This window comes from Plectropomus leopardus, chromosome 5, assembly GCF_026936395.1.
Source record: "Plectropomus leopardus strain MGB_pleo_1.0 chromosome 5, ASM2693639v1, whole genome shotgun sequence".
NCBI classification, from domain to species: domain Eukaryota; kingdom Metazoa; phylum Chordata; class Actinopteri; order Perciformes; family Serranidae; genus Plectropomus; species Plectropomus leopardus.
The window spans coordinates 25,087,953-25,113,820 of NC_142180.1; the positions used below are offsets into that span (position 1 = coordinate 25,087,953).

A 25,868-nucleotide genomic window follows, 5' to 3' on the forward strand; every position below is an offset into this window, starting at 1 on the left:
AATCAAACAAAAGCCAGAGACTGTGTCATATTAAGCTGATGTGAGCTTTATATCACCACTTCTAAGCAAAAGAGAGAAGATAATGTTGTATTGAAGCCTTACGGTGCAGACTCTTCCTCATTTGTGCCGCTGCATCATGCACACAGCTGTTTGTAACAAAGAGTAGTGTGAAAGTCAGGGGCGCTCACTTCACGGCAAAAGTCTGGGGATCAAAATGTACCCAGAAGCACACTGCATAGCACAGCACACGTTATGTGTTTCTGTTTATTTCTGTAACACTGTGGTTAGGATTTGGTTATGTTAAGGCTCAAAGACTACTTGGTTATGGTTAGCAAACTAGCATGTTTTGGATTTTTTACCAATTTCTGGTGACCTGGCTTGAAATGGAGCTGATGTCTCAATAAAAAACACCAGCTTTTGGTTGCACATGGCAGCTGGAAATGGCAGCGATGTCTCACTAAAAACAACCAGTTTTGTTGTTTGGTGCTCTTGATAAGTGGTCTGCAGCTTGGCAGCCATCTTGCTGATTGCCCTGCCTCGCAGAGCTGCGCTGGAAAAAAGAACTACATCACTTTAGAAACGTTGATATGAATCGTATTAAACCTATAAATTTAACATATCCATTGTTGGCAAAAAAGCACAATGACAACATTTATCTTATGGGTACTGGACTGGGCTTTAGGGTATCCTGATGGCAGGGAAAGAGAAAAACCTTGCTGTCCTGTTTCTTTTACAGTGATACTGAATGACCTCAGTCAGAAAACATGTTCCCTGCACTTTGTACACTGTTTTACTTGCTGGCTTTGCAAAATGAAATATCCTTGGTGCTGTAAATGGTAACATATCTCTTTCCTCTGTCTTGCAGTGAAATGTATATTTTGACGTGCACACATACTGTACATCTTCACAGTTTCAGAGTTAATGGGTGATTTTAGAAGTGGGTCCATTATTTCTTTACTGGGATAGTGTCCCCCAGTAGACCCCTGGGGCCAGCAGGGAAACTACTGTGGCAGCATTTCAATAACAGCATGGGTAAGTGTTTCTAAACGACTGGGTTGGGATCTGACAGTGCATCACAAAAATGACTCACTTTCTATCAGACACACCACATATTAGCACCTTCTTTTTACCTGGAAAGGGAACAGGAAAGGATGAAAAACACTTGACTTTGGCTAATGTTGCATCATTAATTTATTTTCCTCCTCAGCAGTGTCTGCACACTCATATCACTGGAAACAGGAAAATCCTGTTTTTGGCTCCAATTCGGATGACTCAGTGTTGTAAATTCATCATCATTATGCATGTACAATGATTACTCCTTTTATGTGTATAAAAATGTCTCCTGGATTTATTTAGAAATCGATATCCCAAGTAACAGCCTGTCTGAGTCAAGCCTGCATGGTTGCTGATTGAAATACTGCAGATTCAAAGGTTAAAATCTAAACAAGTTTTTTCTCTTGACATTAGGTGACACTTTGAGCTCTTGCACCAATTTAGGCTTGCATGAGAAATTCTTCATGCTAAGCTGCTGGAAAAATTGATTTTTTTGCACATTTCTTGTTGCCTGGTATGGCAGCATGCTAGACAACAGGGATACTGGGCAGTGAGGGTGCATAATTAGAGATTAGGCAGCAAAAACCTTGAGGGGCTGGTGTAGTTGAAAGCTGGGTCACATTTGAGCTTTTATAATAGTTCATACTATACAATACTAGCCTTCTGGGTGGCTAGAACACATATTTATAAAACAATTAAACAAACATGGTATGGAGCCCCCCTTTAGCTCACCGGGTAGAGTGTGTACCAGTTTAAAGGACAGTTCACCCAGCCATACCTTTTTATCAGTCTATATTGTTTTGGTGTGAGTTGCAGATCGTTGGAGATATTGGCCATAGAGATTTCTGTCTCCTCTGAAATTACTACATGTCACTCAGCTTGTGGTCTTCAAAATGTCAAAAAAACAAAACAAACAAGACAACATCAGTGTCTCAGAAACCATGACCTGGTTACTCAAGATAATCCACAGACCAACGGTATCACCACATAGAGGGAAGCGTGCATCAACTGCTCACTCACCTAGCACCACTGAGCGCCCTAAAGTTACAGCTCAGCTGAGCAGGACTCTGTTAATGTTTATATCTCATGCTGTCATGAGAACGAGCCTCTCGTCCATGAGTAGATGCACATTTCCTTCTGTGCTGTGATTTGTTAGGTGGGTGAATTTCATTAGATTATTCCTACATGAAACTGTGCAATACAAGGTGTGGTGACTTAGCACCACAAGCCGAGTGAATCTTGACACTCTGCAACTCACAGCGAAACAATTCAGACTGATAAATAGCACTACAGGTAAGAGGGAAAATATGTGTTTTGATTTTGGGGTGAAGTGTCCCTTTAAAGCTGAGTCCTTACTGCAGTATCCTGGGTTCAGGTTCCCCTCTTTCTCCCCTGTGTTTCCTCTCTTCCTCACTATGAAATAAAATAGAAATACCAAAGAATAGTCTTAACCACCCTCTTAAATAAACAGGTGACTGGGATATGACAGCAGTGTATTTTTTTTTAAAGCGAAGAAAAAATCAGGCCAACAGTCCAAATGGTGACCCTGAAGTAAGAAAGAACATCCCATTCCTGAAAAATGTCATTGTGTCCTTGAGCTGATAGTTAACCTCTAGTTGGTTACTAATTTTAAGCCATTTAGGATAATAACAGTTTGAGTTAAAAGCCTTAAAAATGTCCAGCTGGGAACTTAGTAAGCCAAACATCAAACACCAACATAGCACTTAAATAATACATATTTAGTAAAGTGCTTGGTCGCCAGGTGTCTTACTTAAACCAGCAGCTCTACAGTCACCGTGTCACACTTCAGGTCCTGACTTCCACCACGAGTCACAGAAATTAATGATAATTAAGGATATCATTGGAGTTGTGTTCACATTTCAGCAATAACTTATATTCTTGTTAGACTGCCATGTGAACGTCAGGTTCACACCCAACAGACAGGATATTATAAGAACCAGTGTTAGCATGTAGACTTAACATACTGTATCAGAACGCTAGATAGAGAGATGATGTGGTTCACAGACCAGGCAGGATATTATAGGAAGCTGTGTTTGATAGTCAGGATGCTCGGCAGCCAGACTGTTTCCCCTGTGGACTCCTGAGGACAGATGAAGCAGCTGGCTGTCCTTCCTTCCTGCTCCCTCCTTTCATTTCACCACCACACATATGAGGCCGAGGGTGTGGGAGGGTTTTTGTGTGACAGAAAAAAGCGAGTAGCCTAGTCTTTTCTTTCGCACTCTCTTTTATGCGATAGTTCATGTAATATTGCAAGCCATGTTGACATTTTTAGCAGTCATACAATAGGAAAAAACTGCAAATCGAGCTGAAAGTGAAAGAAAATTGGAGGGAAAAATGAAAGACGATGAACAGAGTGAAGAAATAAATTGAGAAAATGAATAAAACAAGAAGATTAAGGCAGAGCAAAAGAAAGAGATGGAGATCACATGAGAGAATGTTTATCTGTTTGTCTTGTATAAAAAAGTGTGTCTGCATGCGCTTATCCTCTCGCCTAATTAGCCCGAGCTGTCTAGCCTTTTTATGCATGTGTTTGTGCACATGTGTGAGCGTGCATGCGTTGGTATATTTGGCTGAAGTTGTGACCTGAATCCTCGTTTCATCTGGGAGGGGTGGAGGAGAGAGAATGAGGAAGAGAGAGGGAAAGAGCGAGAGATGCCTTTATTTTCAACTCACCGCTTTGGTTCGTAATAGGATTGGGCTTCTCTCTCTTTCTTCTTTTTTCTTTCTCAATCTTACTCTTTCCATCCCCTCTGCCTCATATTTCTTTCTGTCATTCCCACCTCCCAGTCAGTCGATAATCCCACAGTTGTGGTTTGAGTTTTTTAGGTTTTTTTTAACTGGTTTCATTTAAAGGGCTGGATTAGAATGAGCCTGCATATGTGGGTCAACTAGATCAGGCTTTGGAGAGGTCAAATGACTTTGTGTGCAGGTGTGTGTGTTTATAGTATGTGTTGTTTACACTCTCTCTGACCATTGGTGTATGCAGTCCCTCTCTGCACATGTTGTAGCATCTGTGCTCTGTGTCTATTTGTGTATGTGTGTGTATTTGTGTATGTGTGTGTGTGTCTGTGCAGCTTTGATGTCTCTCGCTCTCATTCCCTTTCATACTGTGTGCGTATGCCTGTGTGCGTATGCCTGTGCATACATGTGTAACAGAGCTCATTTGTGAATAATGAGGCAGAGAGAGAGAGAGCGTGCAGGAATAGAGTGTGATATAACCCTTTAGGAATGATAGAAAATACATTGAGAGAAGGAAAAACACAGAAAGAGAAAGAGAGAAAGATGAGATGAGAGAGAAAACGTGTGATTAAATTCCCAGGGAGCTAGCCTTTTACTGTAATGGCTTTGTCACTCTGGCAGAGGAGCTCTGAGTAGCTGCACACACCGTATTGGCTTTTATGTGTGTGTGTGTGTGTGTGTGTGTGTGTGTGTGTGTGTGTATGTACGTGTATATGATATTGGCTGCATATGCTACTGTGTTCTGTGACCAGTCCTTGAATTGGGACAAATAAGGTGCTAGTACTCTGAGGGAGCAGCTGCACAGCATGTGGCTTTTTATCCATCTGTATGTATGACTGCTGCACATCCCATGTGAAATCTATTTCTGTGTAAAAGTTCATGCATAAATTCATGAGGAGCATATGTTCAAGTAAATATTTTTTCAAATGATGAAATCATTTGAATCAAAATTCATTTATAGTTGGAAATATGATGTAGATAAAAGCTTTTTAGTGGCCTAAACTAGTGGCCTGCTGCTTAGGATGGCAGTGTCAGTCTGTGAATCTGTTGATTGACAACAGTAGTTAAGACTGAAATATTTCAACAACTATCGGATGCATTGTCATGTTAATTTTCACAGATATCTATGGTCCCAAAAGGATGAATTCCAACTTTGGTTTTACCAGTGACCGCCACTCCTATATCAAAGCTTTCACCTATCCTGTCAAATATTTTCAGTTCTACAAGATTTTGTACAGATATTCATGGTTCCCACATGATATGAAAACACATTGTATACTAATGGATTTGATGCTCTCCTTACTTTTCCTCTAGCATGGTCTTTGTGAGGATGTTTGCATACTGATGTCTAGCATTAACCCTAAAGCATTGTAGTTCCTCTTTTCTGCCAAAATTAGCACATGTATGTGGGTTTTTGCTGGAGACCCATTAAAATTGGTGATAGACTCCTTTCAAATTGCCAGTAGACCAGAGCTGTGCAGTACAGGAGAATGCCTTCTTACTTCTGTTAATGTTCGAGCAGCACTTGGATGGAGATGGACGTCATTGCATTGCTCCAGCAAAGGGGCTTAATTTAGCACTTCTACCCGGGTTTCATATTCCATCACTTCAGATGCAGAGTCATTAGTCTTGGAAGTGAATACCAATTATAACCTTTCCTAATAAATACAAAAGCCAGATGTAAGTGGAACTTATATCCAGTGGGAAAGGGGTTTTACAGTGCCGCAAGCATGGCTGAGGACTCATAGACTTCTGATGTTTTAGTCTAGGGCAACTAACGATTATTTTCATCATCAAAAAATGCACCCATTATTTGCTCAATTAATCATTTTGTCCATAAAATATCAGAAAATAGTGAAACATGCCCTATCCCAGAACCCAATGTGACATCTTCAAATGGTGGTTGTTTTTTCCAACCAACGGTCCAAACATCCAAAGCTATTCAGGTTACTATGCTTGACAAAAAAAAGCATCAAATTATCACATTTAAGAAGTATGAGAACAGAAAATGTTTTGCTTTTTGCTTGAAATATTATTGAAACAGTTCTTTGATTATCAAAATAGTTCATTTTCTGTAGATTAACTTCTTGATTAATCGACTAATAGTTGCAGCTCTGTTTTAGTCCACTATATATACATATATACATAATACCAAGTAGGCTTTTAAGACCAGTTGAAAACATATCATTTATTGGTCTCAGGAAGAAGTATTTTAATACTGACTGCCACTGCAGGCAAGGCCATAATATGTGGGACATGTTTATAACAGTAAAGAAAAGTTAAATGTCATTTAGAAACATTGTGGGTGACCATGAGGAGGGGAGGCTCAGTGTTATCACAGATATTACTGCCTGTGTCCTTGGTCTAATTTGCACTGTAGCGAGTAACTGAGGTTAGCAATAGGGGAAGCAACAGTTGAATTTAAAGAATTTCTCACTTGAGAATCAGTTTTTCTCCTTCTGGCATTATGAGTCAATTTCCAACAAGGACACTCTGGCTTGGATGTTAGATTTCAGATTGTGCACTGTACCTTCATTCACCAGGGCATAGAGATATGCAAAAGGTATGACTTTTAATGTGGGCAAAAATCAGATGTTTCTGTATTGCCCAAGTCAAGTCAAGTCAATTTTATTTATAAAGCCCACTATCACAAATCACAATTTGCCTCAGAGAGCTTTACAGCATATGACATTGCACTGTTCTTGGACCCTCCAAGTCAAGCACTGTCTGCGATGGTCTAGAAAATATGAGAAACTGCGTTTTCCTCCACAACATGCTCATGCTCTTGCAGCTCTCAGACACTAGCATTAATGAGATCTGTAATAACAAAGAGATCTATCAATGGTTGTTTATGAGAGTATGGTTTTGCATGCATGCATACTGTACAGCCGGCTTTGCTACTCTGGCTACTGTGTGTCTGATTGCATTGCGGACGACATGAGTTTGAAGCCGTATGCAGTCTGTCAATGCAAGCTGGTGAGCTGGCACAGTGTGAATATGACTAATAGCTTAGTGTATAATATAGCCAGAGAGAGACAGAGAAAGTGACAGAGAGAAAGAGGGGGATTCAGTTGTTTGTAAAACTACAACCCCAACTGTGAGACACAGATTTTGTGTCAGTCAGAGATTCCCTGTGTGTGTGTGTTGTTTACAGTATGTTTATTTGTATATTGCAGAGGTGTATGGGCCGTGCATCTATATCCTTTCATACAGGCTTATATGTGTGTTTGTGTGAAGTCATTGTTAGTACATGGTGGTAACTGTGATGGATATCCACCAATGTCTTGATGTGTGTGTGTGTGTGTGAGGAGTCAAAGTGAGCTGTCTGTCTGTATTTTTCATTCTAAATGTTTCTGCTGCCTGGTCCGCTGCCTATCTTGTATTGTTACTGCACTGAAGGTTGAATCTGTGTCTTTATATGTGTGTGTGTGTCTGAGGAAATGTGTGAGTGTGTGTGTGCGCGTGTGCTTTTTGGTCTCATGCTGCGAGGCTCTGCTTGCTCTGCACACAGCTCTTTGTATATGTGCTCTCCTCTGCTCTGTTTGGATTGGTTTTCTGTGTGCCCTTGTTGCTTTTGTGTGTGTGTACGACTGTTTGTGATGGCTTTTGTGTGTGTGTACTTGTGTGTGTGGAGCCGCACAATTCTGAGAGTGCTTGTGTGCACGTGTGTGTGTGCCTCTCAGTGTTTTTGTGTGTTTCGGTGTGTGCTTTGCTGCTCCCCTTTCCTCTCCCACTCCCCCTCTCTCTCTCTCTCTCTCTCTCTGTTTCTCTTACTCTCCTTCCAGAATAGAGGGGCCATCAATCAGAGGCAAGGGGGATAGAGGAAGGGAGGGAAGGAGGAGGAGGAGGAGGCGAGGAGTTGGCTTGGTGCCAGGGAAGAGGAGCTGGCTCGCTGCCCAGAGGAGAGAGAGAGAGAGGGCGGAGAGAGGAAAACAAGACCGAGCAAGAAAAGAAAAGAGAGCGAGGGTGGAGGGAGATTCTGGGAGAGAAGCAGGGCAGAGAGATAGAGCAAGAAGGAGAAAGAAATGAGAGAGAATGAGAAGGAGGGCAGAGCAAAAGAGCAAGGCCAAGTGCACTGAGGGAAAACAGAGCAAGAGGACATGGAGAGCGGACGAGAGAGAGAGAGATACTGTGGAAGTGGAAAAATGAGCCAGCAGAATAGAAAGAGAAGAAGGCTGATTGCACGGAGAGAAAGAGGAAAGAAAAGAGGAGGAGGTTGGGGGGGCTGAAAGAGAGGAAACAGGAATGGCTGTTTTCATTGAACGGCTCTGTGCCTGCAACCCCAATCAGTGGGTGATTAGTGCGTCATTGGCTACAAATATTTACCTTAAACTGTTCACAGAGGGGAGAGCAGCCCAATTAGAAAGCAGGGGACAGAGATAAGCTCCAGGATTGTGTTTGTGTTGTGTGATATGTACACACCCTCTGACTCTTGGAAATAAATTAGGGTATTCTGCAGCCACATGTACATGCAGTGAAAAGACACTGAGGCACTGCAACATGCAATATGACTGTGTCCAAAATCACTTCATGGCATGTACACTGCTTTTTGATAAATGAATACCAGAATCCAGTGCTTTGTGTTAGATAAGAGTTACTTGACACAGCACTTGTTATTGATGATTCAAAAAAAATCATTCTGTTAATATCTAAAATCTCAATGAACTACTCATCAAATGGTGAAGTATTGACTGTGTAGCTGCAGTTAAGGATTATTTAAGTTTTTCTTGATTAATCAATTAATTTTTTGATCTAAAAATGCAATTAAATATTGGGGATGGGAATTGTTGAGATTCTAATAATACCAGTGACATTTTTGATTCTGTTTATTGATCTGATTCTTTATTGATTCCCTTTTTGACTCCTGGTCAGTTATCGGTGTGGACGCAGGTTTCTGGCAAGAGACGCTGCTCAATTGTGGAACTCGTGTAGAGTGTCACATACAGTACATGGCATTTTAGATACTTTAGGCCATGTGGCTTAGATGTTTCAGTGTATTTCCAGTGTCCAACCATACTTGAAATGATCATTTTACAGAAACAACAGAGTCATTGTTGTTATCTTGAAATGAGGCAAAGTTTTAGACTTTTTTTTTCTCTCTGCAGTTACTCCCTCTTGTTGCAATTTTTCAGCAGCCTAAACACATGAGTTTAATATCATTGTTGCAACATGCAACTTTCAAATCATTTTGAACACAGCTCATGACTGCGAACTATTGAGGTCAAAAATTTATTGTACCAGTATAATATATATATATATATATATATATATATGTTGTACCAGTAATAGGAAGTGTAAAGGACAGAGCCTTGCCGCTCTTTCTGTCATCACAAAACCATTTTGTATAACCGTCTTTCTCTCAAGGTAAAGTTGACAAGGCATGCATACTTTTTTTGTCAACATTGTGCATCACATTCTCTCAGTGTCACACATTCACTGTGAAGTTGCCAGTTACAGATTGAGTCCTCTGCAGTTGGAGGTTAAGTGCTTTGCTTAACTGTTGCTCATTCTGTCTCCTGAGCTACTTCCAAGGATTCAAACCAGCAACTATTACAGTAACCCAGAGAGAGGTGACTTAGGAATAAAAAATAGAAATAAAATAGGAGCTGGGAGAGATGGCACAGATTTTTTTGTTGAGAGCAATTAGAGTGAGTAAAGGAGTGGGGTATCACTCTCTCTCTCTCTCACACACACACAAACACACAAACACACAAACACACACACACACACACACATGCCCCCTCCATAAAGCTGGCTCGCTCAGCCGTAGTGGGACTCAGAGGCTGGCACAGCTGGCAGTGCCCGAGCACACTGGGCACCATCTCCCTCCTCCCGTGCCAATCTCAACCCACGCTCGTCACATTCAAATTCACCGAGCTTTATTGGCAAGATGAACGCGGCCACTGTTGCTTGCTTGCCATCATGCTGGGAGACCAAATACAATGCTGATCTTTCACAGGGACGTGTCTCCCCCGATGTTCCAGTTCAAGTTCACTGTAGTGTCACAAAAGTGTGCATGGAAAAACATCAGCTTGTCTTCTGTTAGTTCATCTTTACTTTTGAGTTTGTGCACATTTCTACCCTTGATCAGAATGTGTTACATATAAACCTCCATATATCACTTTATACCTCTTACAAGCCTGCCAATATGCTGCAGTTACACAACGCAGGACGCCTTGTCATTCCAAGCATTTGAAAGAAAATAGCTCGGGGGCAGATCTTACTCTAAAAGGACCCCCTCCCTCTAAAACAAGCTTTGTCTTTGTCAGAACAGTCAGACGCTGGCTCATTATTGAGAGAAAATTCCACGTGCAGAACCGCTGTTACACCGTCAGTCTGTGATGGCTTATTTTGTGAGCGAGTGTTATTATTTTCTTCTCCAGTGTACCCACCGCCTCATCAACCCACCTATCTCGTCTATTTCTACTTCAGTTAGTCATTTTCTACATTTCCTCGAATGCCTTTTGACAGCCTTCAGAGAACAGGCAGGAACGTGTTGCGTTTGCGCTGTGGGTTAAACATGTGGGTGGAGAGAGAGAGCAGCAGCAAATAGCGATAGTGATTGCAAAGTAAGTGCAGGGGAATGATTTTTTTCCAGTCAAGAAAAAACCTGAATTATGCCTCATACACAAAGTATGCTTTTCCCTGCATTGCATTCTGGTCTAATGAGTCATGTGGCGGTGTAGAAATTGTTTCCTTGTCCTCTGATAGATTTTTTTCCTGATTGACAGTTGAATGCAGGTGCAAAATGTTTGGCCAAAGAAGAATTTATTGCTGTGCCACATATATGACCTTAACTTTGTGTGTTTAAACTTTCATGATGATGAACTCTTGGAGGTTTCTCAACACAATGTCATACTTTCTACGGCCGGCCAGTTTTTGCAGAAATGATTAAATTAAAAAAACAAACAACAACATAACAACAGCTGGAAAACTGAGTACCCATTTCTTATGCACAAACTCCAACCTGCTGCAACTTCCTGCATTAAAGCCATTTTCTTTGTTTAGTTCCCTGCAATTCAGATACTCCTCTTGTGTTTTCCCTTGATATTTCCTGGGTTTTTTTGCATCCATTTATTTGTGCGTTTGAGAACACACAGCATACTCTCTCTCTCTCTCTCACACACACACACACACACACACACTCTCTCTCTCTCTCAAACACAAGCTGAGTTCTCATTGCTCCGGCACACACTAGCTGTCTCTAGCTGTGCTTCCTCTTACTTGTTGGCATCACCATCTACGGTGCAGATATTTTAAAGGAATTACACTTTTTCAGTGCTTTTAAATTCTTGTTAATACATTTAAAAAAAAATTGACTATTTATTTAATGTGAAATGTTAATTTCCATGTTCCTGTGAAATATACTCATCATAAACCTCATGGGTCTCAAGACCCATCTTACTTTATCTTTATCTTACGGTTGACCTAGTAGGTAGAAAATAGTAACTAAAGTTAGCACAGTACACAGTACAGTGTTCAGAGTTGAAATGTGAAGAAAAGACAGTTATACTCAAGCACAAAACAAGACAGCAGTCATTTCAGTCACATAAAACTGTTAGTCTTCTAGACCCTTGTGTGCTTTCATTGGCTCGCTGTGTAATATTGGGCCCATGCCAGGCAAATTGATCAAGTTGTGAGAGAAATATTTTTTCTATGTTTTGTAAGGATCACATCCAATGTAAGTTTCACTTTTCTGACGATACCTGGTGCTTGCAAGTTCATCAAATCATTTTACAATGTATACAGTCAAATTCCTCTATTTTGCAATTCATGCAGTATATAGATTTATCACTTCCTGCCCTTTGTGTGAATTTCACATAATTGCAAGCAAACCATTCAGCATCATGTGATTACACCTGTAACCAGACCAAATCGCTGCTCATATGCAGGATGTTGAAATCTGCTCAACTTCCTTCTGCTGACAAGTTGCAGAGATCTCATCTCTGTGACTGTGGTGTTTGTTGCTCGTCTCTACGTGATCATTTAAAAAGAATCAATGCAGTTTGTCTGCATGTGGTTGCTTCTGTTTTAGTTAGTCCTCATAGAAAGGTTATACCAAATATGTTCAATTGATATAATAAAGGTTAGATATTGGATTTGTGTGTTATATTGATGTGTGTGTGTGTGTGTGTGTGTGTGTGTGTGTGTGTGTGTTACCTTTTCACACATTTCAGGTTGTATTAATCTGCAGCAACAAGGCACTGTGATCATATAAATATTTTCCTGGTTGTGGTTATTGTACTGATCTTGATCTGACGCAATGACAAGCCTGAGCACACTGCCACTGTGTGTGTGTGTGTGTGTGTGTGTGTGTGTGCGTGTCTCAGATAGGCTAATATGCATCACAGCCTCTGGAACAGGCTGTCCTTGTCCTACGGTGTCTTCGTCTTCTTCGTTTTCTCCTCTCCTCAGACCTTACTCCCAATTTCCATTCCTCCACATATTTGTCTATTATAGAGGATAATTTAGGACGTTTTTGTCTTTGAAATGAAAAGCATTTATGTACTTCTTTGTCCCTCACCTATTTTTCTCTGTTTCACTTAAAGCCTCTCTTTCTCTGTCTCTCTCTCTGTCCCCATGCCAGTTGGCAGTGTATCTGCCCTCAGGTGTTTATTGACCAGCCCCCTCTCTTCCTTTGTATCTACCCATCCATTCATCCCTCCATCCGTTCATCCCTCCATCCGGCCTGTCTTTGCCAGTACTCCCTGGTGGCTGTGCTTTGGCAGGGCTGTGGAACGAGACTGTGCCGTGTTGTTTCTGACACCTGGCCCGGCTCAGACTGCCTCAGCCCAGCTCACTTTCACTATATTGTAAACCCATCGGCTGACTGGCATCTTGCATTCATCACACCATCCACGGCCTCTCAGCCAGAACATGGAGTTGGTCAGATGCTGTTGTGTTGCAGAAGTTAATCAACAACATTGTACTTGGGCTGTATTTTTATGTATTTCTGTAACTTACAAGCTTATTTTTCAACCTAAAACTGTATGCTAAAATCATTCATCAATTCATTAAAATTAAAGATAAAATCTGTCACTTGGAGATCCATAAATCACAGAACTTGTTAGAGTACATTTATTTTGTCCCTGGATAGTAAAATGCAATGCAAAATGGCTGATGGTTCTTCTTTTCAAACAAAATAGAGCTAATCATTATTTTTTTTAAAAAATAATAAAATAAAGATAATTTAAAAAATTAAAATTTTACTTTTTTTCTGCTCTAAATGTTTTTAATAAATTCACATTGTTTATCAAAAATAATGTTTATTTCTACTTCTGCAACACTGATTCAATAACAATTCTGTGACTGATTCTTTCAATCCAAGTTACTGTCACCTTTTCAGAAAACAGTCAATAAAAGCAGCTTCATAAACCAGCCATGTTCAGGTGTCTGCTGATCTGTCTGGTGTGATTCATGGTCCAGCATCAGACCTGTCAGGTTGATTTTTATCTTGGACAGGCCATCTGAATAGATCTGTGACCTGATGACAACCTTTTTTTTGTAGCTCTCAGGAGTTGCTGAGATATAACTGATCGAAGGAAAGTTGACTCAGCATAGATTATGCCGTATATGTAAGTTAATTAAAGGAAAAGTGTGTAATGAATACCCAAAGATTTAATATTTGTCCTCGGAATCAAATAATTTACGCCAAAGGTTAGTGGTCAGCAGTAAATATTCCCCTTTTTTCTGTGTTGAAAGATTGCACAAGTTGCAGTTCATGCAAAAAAAAAGTCAGTTGATCCTGGAAATCTCTCAGATTGGGCAATTTGCTGATTATGCTGAATTGTTAGCAGATTGTGATGTTTTTTGACAGATAAGAGAACCTTTCCCAATTCCAAAACCTGACAAAGCAAAGCATGGTTAGCTCTTATAGTGCTGGGTAAAAAAATTATGATACCAGTACTAATTCCAGTACACTTATTAGTGTGATATCGATACCAATTCAGTACTTTTACTAGTACTTTTTTCCTACTTTATTTGATATCCATCAATTCAGCACATTATCATCCCAACCCATCAAATATTGCCACTTTGCCAGCGGACCTACACGTCAAAATATGACTTTAGAGGTACCCCCCTGTCTGGTTTTAGGGAAAGTGTTTCAATTGTCACTTGTTATATGTGTTGTTTCTATTCAAAATACACTCAGTTTTCACAGAAAGTGTTAAGTTTCTTGTTGTCACATGCATACTGTCTTTTTGAAAATAAATTTAGGACACTACTACAACTTTTAAACACTTTGCTTTTTTGTTTACTTTATTAGGTTTAGGCAACAAATGTCTGTGGTTAGGTTTAGAAAAAGCATCATGGTTTGTCCTAAAATAAGTACAATTGTTTGTCTGATCCATCCACCACCCATCCCACCCTCCCTATATGGACTTTCTTGCTCTTCACATTACAGTAGTTGCTGGTGGCATTACAAACTGCCACCGCCTGGTGCGAACCATACTGCTGCAAAGAGTGCCTCTGTAAGTTAGTGTCTGACACTGATGTCCACTGATAAAGCGGTGGTATATTACAAGTTGGTTTGTTGCCCGCTGTGCCAACAACTTCTGTGGCCCCGTGTGTATCATGCTGCTGCGAAAGGTGCCTCTCTGTCTTGGTGTCTGACAGTAAGAACACTGACTAAATAACGCTATTCAATGCATTGGGGATGAGAAGGGGCTGAGCATTCAGTTGCTTTAAGTGCCACTAGTCGCTATAGGCATATAGTGTAGCCATACTTTTGACTGTTTTCGTGGCATTATGGCATGCTGAATTGCCAACTTATCAAATCCACCGCACTTGGCTTCACCACAGCACAGTTGTAGCTACTGTGGTAGTGGGCAAATCACGTTGCATTAAATCAAAAAATGCTTGTATTTTTGTCTAGAGTTTGGTACAAAAAGTATGGAATGCAGGCATCGTTTGATTGGAAAAGGTTTCGATACTACTTGGATTCTTTTAGTTGATAAGGTATTAGTGCCGATACCCAACACTATGCAGGCTCCCACCTTGTGTCTTATTTTATTTCCAGTTTTAATTTAGCAGCAAAGGTAGAAGAAATAGAAAGCAAATAAGGGGATTTAGTCAAATCAAGCAGGTAAACATACAGTTTGCTTTAAAAGAAAAAACAATCTGCAGAATACCCAGCAGTAAGAAATATTGTAAAAAGTCACTCTCTTCTGTCATATCTGTTCCTCTCTCTCGCCATCACTTTCCTCTTCATGGTCGGCATATACACACTATACATGCACATCTTTCCCAATACACTGAGGAGCTCAGGCACAACCACCCACACACACACACTCTCACACGCACTTTCACACACACATGCATACATTGACACATGTATCATGTGATAAGACTGTGTCTGTCCTTGGAACAGAGTTGTGTGTCTGGTGATAGCCAGTTTATGAAGTCATGAAGAGACTTGCTGCAACTGACAGGCCGGCTGATGGTTTGTGTGTGTGTGTGTGTGTGTGTGTGTGTGTGTGTGTGTGTGTGTGTGTGTGTGTGTGTGTGTGTGTGTGTTTGTGCGCACGAGCCTTTGCATGATGGTGTATACAGCCCTGTCAGTCATTGCATTGCCCTCATCACCTCTTTGCTGTCTTTCTCTCTTCTTCTCCAGCATCTCGAGTGCCAGAAACATGCATTAGTGAGAAGAGAGGGATACAGAGAGAGAAAGCAAAACGGATAGAGGGAGGAAAAATAAAAATAAAAAGTGGCTGTGGTAATGCGTGACAGCAAAGTCACAAAGAAAAAAGAGAAGCCAGCGACTGATGTTAGCAGAAGAAAAAGGGCAGCTGGGAGGAATGAGGGAAGATAAATTAAAACAGAGAGAAAGGGAATAATATAGAAAAATAGAAAGATGGGAGAAAACGAGACAAAGCGAGCAAGAGAGGGGGAGTGGGGGGAGGAAGAGGATGAATAGGGTAATAATGGCTCAGTGTGAGAGCTGTTGTAGAAAAAGAGAGAACGGCTGAGTGAAGAAGAGAACAAAATGAGGCTGAGGGCACTCAGACAGATAGAATTAGACACACCGCAGAGGTTCAGTGTGTGTGCGTGCGAGTGTGTGTGTGAGTGAGAGAGAGAGAGACACACAGGGAGAGTGTGTGCTTATGTTTTTATGTGTCCGTGTGTGCAGGCAGCTGTATTCTGCGGATGGTTACTAGGTTTGCCACGTGTGCCTGTGTTGTCTATGTGTGTGTGAGGGGTAAGAAGGAGCATTTTTATAGTTTTTACGAGTTTTAGGAAATAGACAAATGTAATAGCACTCACTGGATAGCTGACTGTGACAGGTGGAGAGCTTTGGAAAGAAATTCTTAGAGGTTTTCCGCTTTTTGTGTGTTTGTTCGCTCATTATGTTTGCTTCTGAGGAGGAGAGAGATGGAGGAAGAGTGAGTGAGGCCGAGCTAAATGAGAGTGTGATGGTGCTAAAAAGACCAAAGGATGATTGGAGCTCTAATGCTGCCTCCATCCTTCTACCTCTGCTGCTCACTCGCACATTTGTCTTCTCTCCGTCTCATAGAGTTGTCACTGATGGAGCTCCTTGCTCGTTAGAAAGATGTTTTAATGCAGCAAAGGCTTAATGTGCTGTAAAGGTGTATCATATGCTGTGTTCATTGTGTACTTATTATCGCACTGTATGCGGCGTGATCATATATCCTTTTCTCTCTCCTTCTGTCTCTCGTCTCTCTCTCTTTCCATCCCAGGCGGAGATTGTCAAGCGTCTCAGTGCCATCTGCGCTCAGATCATCCCTTTCCTCTCTCAAGAGGTAAGTGTCACCACTGCCAGGCACACTTACAGATAAACACAAAATATGCACACACATAATCAGGAGACAATTGTTCGCACCCCAGGCCTGTATTTTATTTTCTTTGCATTCAGATAATTATTAAATAAGAATAATAATGGATAAAATTGCATGCTGTGCAAAGTATAGATTCAGAATTTCTTCCTATATTGACAAAAAACATTGACTTTAATTTGTGTATGTAAGTTGAATAAAGTAAACGAAAACAGAGATATTGCCATTTATTGCAACAGAGTGCTGCAACAAATATTGCAGGTTAAGTTGATTCAACATTATGATCCATTTGATGCTTTAGACTGGCATTTCCTCCATTTCACAAGCTTCCTCAATAAATCATTCTCTGTGAATGAAACGCAAATCAATCAATAAATCTACTGATATCTCATCAAACAGCACTTAATTAGCTATATCGTCATTTAAGCTGTAGTTGTCAACTTTTATAAAAAAAAAAAGTTTGTCATATTTGCTGAAACTGTCACTTTGGTCACAGAGCATTTAATAAGAGATAATCTGTGGGAAACAAAACATGTCCCTCTGCCTTCCCTAAGTGCTTTTAATGGCATTACCCTATGTAAACAAAAACAACCAATCAGAGCTGAGGAGTCTCTAACGCAGCTGTTGTCAGTCATGACATGTCAGTCACTTTTTGTGAATGGTGGTCAAACTGTCAAAATTAGCAGCGTTGATCAGAATGGAACCATGATTCTGTTACCTTATTGCCTGTTTTGCACCTACAATGTTTTATAGAAACATATTTTAGTGCACCGTCTAGATGTAAGATGAAGAATGTGAGCCGGCTGCCATGTTTTGAAACACTCAGGCCCAAAACTCTGCCCACCATTTGACAAACGTTCTCATTTTACAGCTAATCGATACCAAAATACGGTTCTGCCAACATTGAGGAGAGAAATAGGCAATGCAGTAACAGAATCTTGATTTATATTTGATCACCGGTGCCCAGATTGGCTGCAGTTCACAAGTAGGAATTAACGCTTTAGACACTCCTGGGCTCTGATTGGTTGTTTTCAGTGCGCAGTCATAGATCCTAGCAAATGCCATTAGTGGTAGTAGAAAACGAGGAAGTACATGATTTTTTTCATAGATTATCTGTCTCGTGCTTCTTTCACAATAGTGACAGTTTCAACAAATATGACAGTTATTTTCTTAAAAGTTACCAACAAGTTAAAAAAATAATAAACATATATTAAACAAATGTCCACAAGTATCTGTGTCACTGGAAACAATACAGAACTACTTACAATGGCATTACAGCCAACTTTAAATGATTTCATTAAGAAGGCTCTCTGGCCTTAAGAGTAATATTAAATTGTATTGTTTGCAGAACATTTAGATCCCATTATCTTTAAATTAAATACAGCTACATGTTGCGTTTGCCTTTTTATCATTCAACAACATTATCACTGTTTCTGTGTGTGCTTTGCCTCCATTCATTGCTTTGTATAGCTTTATTTTTAATAAAGATTTTTTGTCTGTTTAATACCACTTGAGTAAAAGGAGCATGGATACTGAAGTTAAATATAATGTTGTATTGTTGCTCTGACTGTCTGTACGCTGGCTATAAGTGTTAGAGTGTGTAGATCGGAGTACAAACCTGCAGACACAAATCTTTTTGTCTGAGAGTGTGAGTGTGCACTGATGAGTATGCTCCCTGGAGACAGGAAGGTCACAGCTCTGTCAGTTTGATCAATATTGACACTGTGTGTCTGCTGTGTGCGTTTGTGCGTGTGTGAGATAGTGTATGTGAGTGAGTGTATGTGTGTGCAAGCACTGTTGCACACATGCATATTTGCCTTTGTATGACTGATTACACTGGGATTTTGTGTCAACAGAACTGAGATTTTAGTTAGTGTGGCTTTGAGCACGTGTGTGTTTAAGTGTGTGTGTGTGTGTGTGCGTGTGTACAGTATGTGTGTTTCTGTGTGTGACTTTTCTGTCAGTGTTTGAGTTGTGTGACTGCATGATTGCCCAATCCAGACCTTTATATTTATACACAGTACAATAGGGGTGTAACGATCCATCGATCCATTAAATGAGCATCGATCACGTAACATCGGTGCAAAGTGTAAACATTGATCCATATCCACACCCTATAAGATTGTGCTTATTTTGTCATTTACCCTTGATTTTGTGTTCATTTCTTTTTCTTTTTGGTTTTAGTCAGATTAAAAAAAATAAAAGTAAATTAAAAAAAATAAAATAAAAATAAAACCAGTTAAACACAAAAAAGATGGAAGATTTGTGGCTGTATGTTAGAGAAAAACATGTCGATCTTATTGATTAATTAGCCTACGGATGAATAATTAATAGCCCAATTTAATCATAAACGAAATACATATGAGATAGATAAGATTTGAAGTGTTTAACATTGCAGTGCTGTTGTTAATTATGATTGACTTTCTGTCTATTTCATGTAAAATGACTGTTATCAGCAGCATTAAATTCTCCTGCTGGACAGAATTCAGACGCAGAAGCAGCAGATGCGGTCGATGTAACGTTTTAGTAAAGTTAAACACGATCACAAGTCTGTTTTAATTTGAAAATTGACCGGATGCAGTATTGTTGACTTCCTTCCTGGTACGATCTGCTCTGTGCGGCTTGATGCCGTTTCTGTACGTATCCGGAAAAAATAGACTAGGCGCGTATTTCACCAAGCGGCAAGCTGCTGCTTGAGGATGGCGAGCAGCCCAGAGAAAGATGATGAGGAAAACGGTGTTTACTCGGGAATAAATCATCAGTGTGGAAATGTCTTGATTTCGGAGAAATTGCGAGTCAACAGACATCACACGTCATCTGTAAACAAAAACGGTATGCAGGAAACAACATGTACCTGCCGGGCCACTTCACTGACTTCTTGCTAACTTTACGTTAGCTACTCTGTTTCAACAATGTTGATTGAAAAAACAGTATATAGACTGAAAATCATATGTTCTGTCGGGAGATGGAGAGACTTAGACCAGCAGTGAGTAAGTCAAGGCATTAATAATAGTAAATTGGTTAACTTGTGAGTGGAGGAAAAGTTCGCTAGCCGCTAAGCTAATTGCATTGTAAAATGACATAGGCTTCTGCTAATGACGTTAGCGTGCTGTTTATATGGGGGAGTGTGATCTATAAAAGACAGTTGTTTTGTTTATGATCCTTGACAGTTATTATTGAGTTTTATACTTTAGTGAAAAGATGTTGTTGTTAATCGACGTTTTGAGGATGCTGGGAGAAGTTTGTCTTCAAGTCAGATAGCCCTGACGTTTTAGGAAAAAAGATCATGGTTTGAATTCAAATTAAAACATTTTAATCCAGAAAGTGTTAAAACAGAATGAACCCGTTTTATTGTTTCATATTATGCATATGTTGTTTTTATCTTTTATGGCCAAAAGCAAAGACAGGGGTGGCAGCTCGTCCTGTAACTGACTGGGATAATGAGCAGATAATATAGGCTCATATCTTTTGCAGGCCCCTAAATCGAATTGAAATTGTATTGCGGTAGACTTTTTGATATTGGCAAATATGGTATTGTTGTCCAAAGTATTAACATAATATCATGTCATGATGAAACCAGTGACTTACACCCCTACTGTACAAGCAGAGTTTGGCTGTTTTAGCACCTTTTCTCAAGTTTGGGTCTTTAATGGTTTTACTGTGTGATTACTGACTGCTCATGTAATATACATTATCTCTATAGACTGTATTTATAAATATCTACAATGGTATTTTTATCCTTACTCTTTTATATGGCATTGTATGTGTGCATTTATATACTATTTGTGTGTGTGTGTGTGTGTGTGTGTGTGTGTATGTGTGTGTGTGTATTTGTAGCACCAACAACAGGTGGTCCAAGCAGTGGAGAGGGCCAAGCAGGTCACCATGGCTGAACTCAACGCCATAATCGGGGTGAGTCATCTCCATTCATCTTGACAACACACACACACACACACACACACTTGCCACATATACACACAACAACTGAAGATGTTGCCACTAGTCTGACTGATGAATGTGTTGATTAAATTATTTCATCACACTGCAAAAAGAAACTATTTATTTCAGATTAAAAAAGTGATTGTCTGGGCTGCCAAAGATTTTCAAGTTGACTGAATTAAAAAAATTAAATTACAAAAACAAAATCTCAATATTTTAATGCAGTCAACTTAATATTTTAAGGCAGCCACTAATATCTTAAAATGAGAACAGTTTATTTTTTACAGTGCACTGGCTTATAAAAATGGAAAATGTGATCGTCAGATTGGTGATGCATTATTGTAAACTTTGCTCAAGGTGTTGAATTAACAGGGCTAGTTGACAATTTCAAAGTTGTCTGTTTTTATGAAACTTGGCCTTTTAGTGTATTATTTTTAATGCAGCCATGTCTTAAGCATATTACATTGTATATTGGCATATTGAACCTGATTGCAGGGTGTGTCTCTGTTTTGTATTGCTCAATGAATTAGTTGTAGCAGCAGTAACTGCAATGTTGCATCCTGTTTTATTCAACACTGCTGCCAATTTAATATTAAGATGTAATGAATTTCTGCTCCTACTAACAGAGCTTGGCAGCAGCAATTTTAAAGCTCCCAGATGACGGAAGTTTACACGATAAACTATTAGTATCAAAAAAAATATATTATTGTTTTGGAGCAACCAGTCTAACTTGCCAAATAACACGGGTAAACATGGAAGCTTTTGCTCAGTGACTTACGCAAGGGCTCTCTTCTAAAAAAAAAAAATGTCGAAGAAGAGATAGAAATTGCAGATTATTGTCAGATCAGTTAGCTCTATTATTAGTTATTCTTGTTTACTGTCAACTTTTTTTACAGAAAGGGTGTGGTGTGTTAGAACTCAGTGTTAAGGTTTCTGAGTTAGGTGTTCTCTCTAAACAACAAACATGTCATAGTAAATTGAATTTTTGGTCCTTTTGCGAAACTCTTAACAAAATACATACCTTAACTACACCAACAGCATTTGGCAGGCTTAAAAAAACCCTGCACTTAATCTAACAGCGCATAATCACCTGACCAAGGCCAACATATTATTATACACATGCTTTTCTGCACATGTATGTCTTTACACGCACACACACACACACACACACAGTGATGCTCCTGAGTGCCCTCACAGACGGGGCTTTCCAGAGCTTGTCAGAGCACTGATCACATTACTGTCTACTTAAAGCCCTTTGTTCCTCCCAGCACTACAAACACTGCCGTCTCTGAGGTGTGTGCCTGTGTGAGTGTATGTGTGTCGAACACACCGGCTTGACAAAACAACACACGGCAACACATCATAATGCTCCCCTCAGGATAATAGCCTTTCTTTATCTGTGGCTGCTCTTTTGCTCTCTTTACTCTCTCCATCCTCCATCATCCTCTTTTTCTGCTTTGTCTGTCTGTTCATTTTCTTTCTGGGGTTTCTCAACTCTCTTTTTATAATCTTTTATCATTCTCTTCTTCCTACTATGGCCTTGTCCTCATTTCTCCTCTCCAATTGTCTTTGGTTATGTCTTATCTTTTGCTCTCTCTCCACCGCACACTTTCCCTCCCTCTTCCTGTGCTCATTTACCCTCTCCCTCTATCTTCTCCCTCCTGTTCGTCTAATTCTCCTTCACTTTTCACTGCCTGCACCATGATTTCCCTCTGTTCCTCCCCATCATTTACTCTCCCACTCAAAACATTTTCTTCCCTCTCTTTTACCCCCCCCCTGTGTTTTCCCTCGGCCTCTTTCTCAATCCTCCTCCTCCTGCCTTTCCTTCATTACAAATCCCATTCATCCCCTCACTCACTGTCTGTTTCACTGTCTCTCCTTCTTTCTTTCACTCTCCATCTCCTCCTTCCTTCACTTTTTGTGTGTATCCTGAGCATTTAATTTCCTTCTCCCCATCTTTCCTCTACCTCTCTCTCGTCCTTGGTGTCCATCTTTCCCACCTCTTAATCCACTAATCTCTTTAACATCCTATCTTTCCTCATCTTATTTTCCTGTCTCGCTGCTGAGCTCTCCATGTGGATTTCATTTCATTCACCTTCTCCTTTTCTCCTATCCTCCCCTTTTACAAGCACACTTCCTCTAACTTTACATTCCCTTTTATTTTTTGCGCTTTCTGATGCTTATTTTCTTCCTATTTCTTCTTTATCCTTGTTTTTTCTAACCAACCACCACCTTGTATGACACCATCCCTCCCGACCCCTCCCTCCCCGCTCCCTCCTTTCCCTGTGGCCACAGCAGCAGCAGCTCCAGCACCTGTCTCATCATGCCCCTGGCATTCCTCTGACGCCACACCCATCGGGCCTTTCCCTAGGGGCGGGGGGCTCAGGGCTTCTTGCGCTGACTGGAGCGCTAGGGGTCTCGGCCCATCTTGCCTCCAAAGATGAGCGCAATCACCTTGATCCCGAACATCTCAGAGGTAAAAAACCATAGACTGTTTTATTTGCGATTTTGTCTTGAAAGCTGTTGTCTTTAAGAGCCAAATTCAGCAGAAGCAGCAGGGAGTTGGACTCTGATATTTAAACACTCCAGCTGACTAATCAAATTAGATTCATGACAACAAATAATGCACTCATAAAATTAATTATTTGTTGTTCCTTGTTTCTGTGAATATAAACTATATCATCGTACCTAATCGTTCCACTTACAGTCAGTTGAAGTCTGCTTTCAGAAAAAGACAGTCAATTCAATTCCGTTCATTTTTAATTCAATTTATTTGTTACATTAAGCCATAAAGTATGATTTCAATAAAATGTTGTAGTCAAGTCATGGTTTGAAGACCCAGAGCCGCATCTTACACACTCATCGCAAATGTTGTTAGTTTCAGACAAATGCAGTAGTTCTAACGGCCGGTGCCCACTTTGTGTAAGTAGCAAATGTACTTGCGCCAATAGATATGTTTGTCTTAAAATGAGGTGTGGTCGGGTGCACTGTTGGTGTATTGCTATTTTGAGGCAGTAGAAGGCGATTGATCTACAAAAACCTGGTCTAAAGTCAGAATTGTGGACTATTTTACTGTTATTCATAAGAACCAAGTCAAGTCCATTTTTATTTATATAGTGCCAAATCATAACTAAAGTTGTCTCAGGACACTTTCTATATACAGCAGATCTAGACCATTACTTAATTTACAGAGACCCAACAATTCAAATTCCCACCAAATCATGTATTATTTCTTGCTACTCCAGTTTGCCCAGTCTGTAATGTAGATAGCAGTGCGTGAGGTGCAGGCACACCTGGCTTCTGCCCAAAACACCTCTATGATTAATTATAGGACTTAATACAACCCCTTTGCTCTTTGTGCATTACTTTGCGTCCAAATTCTATTACATTAAGCAATGTGCTTTAGACCATGCGCTATACATTGTTCAAAAAGGGCCTCAAAAGTTACTTTAATTGATATCAGAGAAAGACTGTGGCATTTAAAGTAGCTTTTGCACAGGGCAGTTCAGGTTTTGTAAGTTAATGCAGAAGTTTTTGTAATGTATAATGTAGTAATGTATATCATATTTGGAATAAAATTCGGTGTACTTGCAGTTGTTTCAGGTCAGTGTGCACAAAATGTTTCATCATTAAAAATCAATTACACTATTGAACATGTTGAGAAGATGTTTAGCAAGTTCAATACAAGTGAGGTGCAGTAGCAGAGTCTGGGAAATCATCCAGAATGAAACTGTCAGATCCACACATGCAAGAATAATCTTATTCCGAAAGAAAAAAGTTTGTATGACTGTGTGTACATTCATGTGTTTCAAGTGGCACAGATCTGCAGCGAGAGAAACTTTGACAACAGCTACAGAATAAAACTTAGAATTTTTCAGATCAGATAAAATACTATACACCATATATGACTGGCAGCTTTGTGTAATTTGTACAGAAAGTCACCTTTTGGACTGAATTTGAACTCCCTCATTTAGATTGCCATCATAATATGGACAGACGTATTCAAGGCACTTGTGTAAATTCAGGAGAAACGCTTTCTCCCAATGAACTTTCATTCACCCCGATAGAATATCTTATCTTTGCGCTCTGTTTCAGGCACCGAGCCAAGAGAGACTTTCTCATGAATAAACTGAGAGCTAGAAAGAGATAAAAAAAAGAAGGAAGGAGTAAGAGTAGAAAGGGAGAGAGATAGAGAGATCAATGTGTTCATATTGGCGTGCTAAGCATCTGTGTGAGAGCTTATGCATGTCTGCAGCTGTGTGTGTTTCTGTTCTTACATACGAGAGGAAGAATGAGTGAAAAGATAGTGAGCGTTGAAAGAGGCAGCAGGGGAAGACAGCAAGCTTTGTCTGGTTGGAGAACAGAGAGAGGGGAAGATAGAGAGGCTGGAATCGGGCACAATAGCGGGTCTGTATCTTTATTAGAGAGGAGCAGTCGTAGTTCAGCCTAACCTTGGCCGACTGGGGGAACTGTTGTTATTATTATCAGGACTGACGTCAAACTTTCTCTCTTTTCCCCTTTTTACTTATCTCCCTCATTCTCTCTTTTCTCTCTACTCTGTTCTTTTTCCTTACCTTTCTCCACCCCATCCCAGAGGGAGCACCCAGCAGGGTGAGTAGTTGTGTATGTGTGTACAGTAAGTGTCTTGTCAGTGAGTGTGTGTAAACCCACATTGCAGTGTGTCTGTGTCTGTGTGTGTGTGTTGTGCGTATGCATGTGCGTGCATGTGACAGTGATAAACTGAGGGAAATGGAGACACACTGCAAAGTGGCCTCTAAAAAAAGGCTGCGTAGTGCTGGAGCCCAGCCAGGAGCGGCACAATAGCTGCTCAGCGCTATCAACCTTGAGCTCCTCAAGGTTCTCTACATCACACCAGCATCTGAGCTCACAGCATTTTGCTGTTATCTGCAAGCGAGTACAAAGTGAGTGAACGGATGAACAAGCAACTGTTTGTTTATCAGCACCACAAATGTTCTGGTAATCTACAAGAATTACAGAACAAGTGAGAGGATTAAAAGCAAGTTAATGGCAACTGCTGCCCAAAAAACACGCCAGTCAGTGTCTGTAGAAATGAGCAACTCTTCCTTAAAAATCTGTACTTGAGTGTGCCATGCATCCATAGGCCCATTAATGTCTGATGTAAAAAAACCACCAAATATCACACCACTGAGATCCATTTGAAATGATGTTTCCCAACAGAACCTGCTCTGTTGTATCGTTAGTTAATATTTGGTATAGACCTGCACAACCGCCAGTGCTGCAGGAGAGGGGGGAACGAAAGCAATTCAAATGAATCCTTTGTGTGCATTCTGTTAACTAGTG

General features: G+C 40.2%; 1 protein-coding gene across 5 annotated transcripts in view; it reads left to right on the plus strand.

Annotated features, from left to right (window-relative positions):
• Positions 1 to 25,868, plus strand: part of tle2b (TLE family member 2, transcriptional corepressor b) — a 113,375-nt gene that overhangs the window by 62,465 nt on the left and 25,042 nt on the right. For 4 of the 5 annotated variants that reach the window (XM_088077794.1, XM_088077793.1, XM_088077795.1 and 1 more), the window contains 4 exons: positions 16,512 to 16,574; positions 20,445 to 20,519; positions 22,842 to 23,022; positions 25,141 to 25,157. In XM_088077794.1, the coding sequence (XP_087933920.1) occupies positions 16,512 to 16,574; positions 20,445 to 20,519; positions 22,842 to 23,022; positions 25,141 to 25,157 (336 nt within the window). The remainder of the gene's footprint in view (positions 1 to 16,511; positions 16,575 to 20,444; positions 20,520 to 22,841; positions 23,023 to 25,140; positions 25,158 to 25,868) is intronic. The other variant, XM_042481365.2, reaches the window with a different exon arrangement.